Source organism: Jaculus jaculus, chromosome 3 (genome assembly GCF_020740685.1).
Source record: "Jaculus jaculus isolate mJacJac1 chromosome 3, mJacJac1.mat.Y.cur, whole genome shotgun sequence".
Lineage (NCBI taxonomy): Eukaryota > Metazoa > Chordata > Mammalia > Rodentia > Dipodidae > Jaculus > Jaculus jaculus.
Genome location: NC_059104.1, coordinates 172,058,150 through 172,062,322, shown reverse-complemented (window position 1 = coordinate 172,062,322; position 4,173 = coordinate 172,058,150). Strand labels below are relative to the sequence as shown.

General features: G+C 36.1%; 1 protein-coding gene across 1 annotated transcript; it reads left to right on the top strand.

Annotated features, from left to right (window-relative positions):
* The first annotated feature begins 2,808 nt into the window (after window positions 1–2,808).
* Window positions 2,809–3,759, top strand: LOC101597160 (putative olfactory receptor 52P1). Its single transcript, XM_004650957.2, has one exon. It carries the CDS (start codon window positions 2,809–2,811, stop codon window positions 3,757–3,759), a length of 951 nt encoding a protein of 316 aa, XP_004651014.2.
* Window positions 3,760–4,173: the final 414 nt, after the last annotated feature.

Below are 4,173 nucleotides of genomic sequence, written 5' to 3'. Positions count from 1 at the left end.
ACATAACAGGCATTGGAATAATTTGATTTGATAGTGAGGAACCAAGAAAAATCCTTAATGTCCTGTAGCTCTTGAAAAGATCTTGTTTGTTCCTTTTAGAGGGTGATTTCACTTATAGAACTCACAAAAAAATTGTTCTTGAAAGAGCATATTTGAAGAAATTTAATTGCAGCAAATGAAGTCTAAAAGTAACTATGAATAAACCGACCATGTGTGGTAGGTTAAACACTTTAGGTACAAGGTGAAAACTCCGTCAGGTTCTTATGAGACTAAAGGGGGCACAAAGATTTTCTGATCTTCCTTCAGAATTAGTGTCACTTTATTTCATTCCTGTAAATTCTTCTTGGCGTTCAAAATGCGATTAATGACACTACAACAGACAGAAAGGAAAAGGTAAGAGCTCTCTCAGAAATATAGCACAAGCAACTGCTGATAAAATGCTGAATTTAATTCATCCTAGACCAAGGAACTAATTTAAGGTATCTAAGTTTTATGAATGGGTGGCTGGTGCTTCCACGAAACAAGAGTAATAGAATGGAAGAAAATGTCAAAACTTACTGAATCTAGTAGGGGATAATGTGACATGTGTTATTAAATACATTAAATACATATAGGATTCAAAAATTTCTGTATAAAAATTGCCTGGGTATTCCAAATGTGTCTTTTTATTGGAGTTTACTTTTAATCCGGACCCAAACGGCAATGGTACCATAAAATTCTACTTTTATATCTATGCATTCAATGCATTTTTACTTGAATTCTGCCTGTTACCTTATCTTGACCTTCTCGTCATCTTCCACTGAGTTGCCTTTTCCCCAAGTATTTTGATTGCTCTCTAGTCTCCGTTCTACATTCTCTTTCTCTCTCTGTCTGTCTCTGGATTTTTTATTGAGTTTATGTAAGTGGATAATTCTAGGCAAGGAGTTTCAATGACTCAGAAGAAAAAAATATCAAAGTCCTAGTTCTCAGAAAGAATCTGGCCATTTTTGGCTTAGACAAATAAATAATCTCACCAAAATTAAATTAGGAGGCCATCCCACTGCTTATTTCCTGAAGATGGTTCTAAGAAATATTTTATTGCACCACATCTGTTTCTTTGGGTCCCACTCATAGTGAGCCTGCAAAACTGCAGAGAATACATTCTAAGGAGAGGAGTGATTGAGTGTCCATGAGATCATACTTCCAGTGTTGTCTGCAAAAGTGGACTCCTAAAAACCTACAAATGATATTACCAAAGTAGAAGTGACTACATTTACTCTCTGTTGAAACATTTTCTTCTATTTAATTATCCTTAAAAAGATATACCCTTAGCAGAAGTGACTACATTAACTCTCTGTTGAAATATTATCAGATTTGTTGCCATCATGTAAACATGATTGAAGACAAAATGGTAAGAATTTTAAGTATATAATATTAATTAAGAACTTTTGGGGGCTGGAGAGATGGCTTAGTGGTTAAGTGCTTGCCTGTGAAGCCTAAGGACCCGGGTTCGAGGCTCAATTCCTCAGGACCCACGTTAGCCAGATGTACAAGGGGTCACACTCATCTGGAGGTCATTTGCACTGGCTGGAGGCCCTGGAACGCTCATTCTCTCTCTCTCTCTCTCTCTCTCTCTCCCTGTCACTCTCAAATAAATAAATAAAAATGAACAAAAAATATTTTTTTTAAAAAGAACTTTTTGAATTATTTGTACTCATGAGAAGAAATATTCCATAAATGACTATAGGAAAATATTTCTATGTACGCTAATTCATGGCTTACAAACACACCTTTCTCCTTACAATTATACCAGTTATCCTCTTCCATTTTGATTCTTAAAGAATCACATATAAAAATAAAATTCAGCTTTACAACCTGTCCAACAGAAATTATTCATTTGAGCCATGTCTATGTTTGATCTTACTTAATAAAGAGGGCAACATTGAAATGACCAATCTACTTTTTATTCTCTGGTTTATCTATCTTCAGCCTTTCCTTGCTTATAAAAATAGTTCATCTGTTCATGGAAGATTTTATTTTTTCATATGAAAGGTCATCCATCTCTAAATCTAAGGATGAAGCCTATGAATATCATTTTAAATTTGTATTATTTCCTCCTTAACAATTTTAAACATGAACAAATCTATGTTTGATGCATTATAAAATTTATATTTTATTATTATTTATATTAAATATGTCTTATTCTTAGACGATCTAATGTTATGCCTAAAGTACTTACATTTGTTACCAAAAATACCAGCACAATTTAAAAGATGATAGCATATTATAATGCATGTTAATTGTTGGGATATTTATCTATATTTTATCTCAATTTTTTATGAGAATAATCAATAGTCTGGACCCCAAGACATAGTTTTATTTAATAACTTCTCCTCAATCAGGAAATGCCATTTGCAGTAGGATTTACATAAATTTAAAATGAGAAAAATCTTTTTCTTTTTTTGTTTTGTTTTTGTTTTTCAAGGTAGGGTCTCACTCTAGCTCAGGCTGACCTGGAATTCACTATGTAGCCTCAGGGTGGCCTCGAACTCACGGTGACCCTCCTATCTCTGCCTCCTGAGTGCTGGGATTAAAGGCATGCTCCACCATGTCCTGGAAAAATGAGAAAAATCTTAATTAACTGATAAATGTAACCCTCTCCTTTGAAGATGAAGATACTGGTGTTACAAAGGGTAAAGTGGTTTACCTGATGTTTGATGGAGGTTTGGAATGCAGTCAGCCTATCAGGGTAGGCAACAGAATATAATTCTAGATTCTCCCACAATGACCTTGACTTTGCAATTTGTGCCCTTAGGAGACAGTTTTAACATGGCAGACAATGTGACCCACCACCGCATTACATCTTTCTTCCTCGTTGGTGTTCCTGAATTAGAAAATTTTCACTGCTGGATTGGCATCCCTGTCTGGCTCCTGTTTATGCTGACTCTGCTGGGAAACAGCATCATCATTGCTACCATTAAACTAGAACCAAGCCTCCACCATCCCATGTATTTCTTCCTTTGCATGCTGGCAATGAACGACATGTGTCTTACATCTTCTGCAGCCATCAAGATGCTTGGCATCTTCTGGTTTAATGCTCACTGGATTGACTTTGATGTCTGCCTGACACAAATGTATTTCATCCACACACTTTGTATTGTCGAGTCAGCCCTCCTGGTGGCCATGGCATTTGATCGCTACGTGGCTGTATGCATCCCACTGCATTATTCAACCATTCTTAAAACATCCTTGGTGATTAAGTTAGGTATGGCTGGCATGACCCGAGCCATCCTTATGGTTTTACCATGTCCTCTTCTAATTAATAGGCTGCCGTACTACACAAAATACATCATCAATCATGCCTATTGTGAGCACATGGCTGTGGTGAAGTTAGCCGATGCCAACACACTCATTAACAGAGCTTACGGGATCTCAGTGGCCCTTTCTGTGTCAGTATTGGACCTATGTCTCATCGGCTTGTCCTATATGAAAATCCTCCAGGCAGTCTTCCGGCTCTCTTCCCAGAATGCTCGCTCTAAAGCGCTGGGTACCTGTGTTGCACATGTGTGCACAATTCTGGCTTTCTACACTCCTGCACTGTTTAGCTTCCTTACTCACCGCTTTGGACAACAGGTATCTTCAAGTGTCCATATAATTTTGGCAAGTGTGTACCTTCTCCTGCCCCCCACAGCCAATCCCTTGGTGTATGGTATCAAAACCAAGCAGATTCGTGACCGTGTGTTGGGTCTCTTCTTCCCAAACAAGAAATCTGAATTCTAAAACATTTTGGTACAATTTATGTTCGAATAATCTGGCTTGCCAAGTGATATTGCATTAATCTTTGTTAGTATTCTGTGATAATAAATTTTGCTTTCAGTTACCTTATTTTTGAGTGAGGCATTTATATTGCAATGCCATATTTCTTCATTATTCTTGGATTTTTAAAATCATTTGTAATGTATTTACAATATTATTAACTGATTTAGTGTCACCAAATTTCATAATCCTGGTTTAAATATATATGTATAATATATAAGTACACTTCTTATACATGGAGTTTGTTACATGTCAAAATCTTGTGTCTATATAAAGAAAAAAATTTCCAGGACTGAATAAGAGTAAACATAGATGAGATGCTCTTATTATATTTTTAATTTTATTTATTTATTTAATGTGTGCTTAGGTGGTTGGGGT

Bases quoted from the DNA above. Each gene is read 5' to 3' on its own strand.
- LOC101597160 (XM_004650957.2), top strand. From the start codon at position 2,809: ATGGCAGACAATGTGACCCACCACCGCATTACATCTTTCTTCCTCGTT.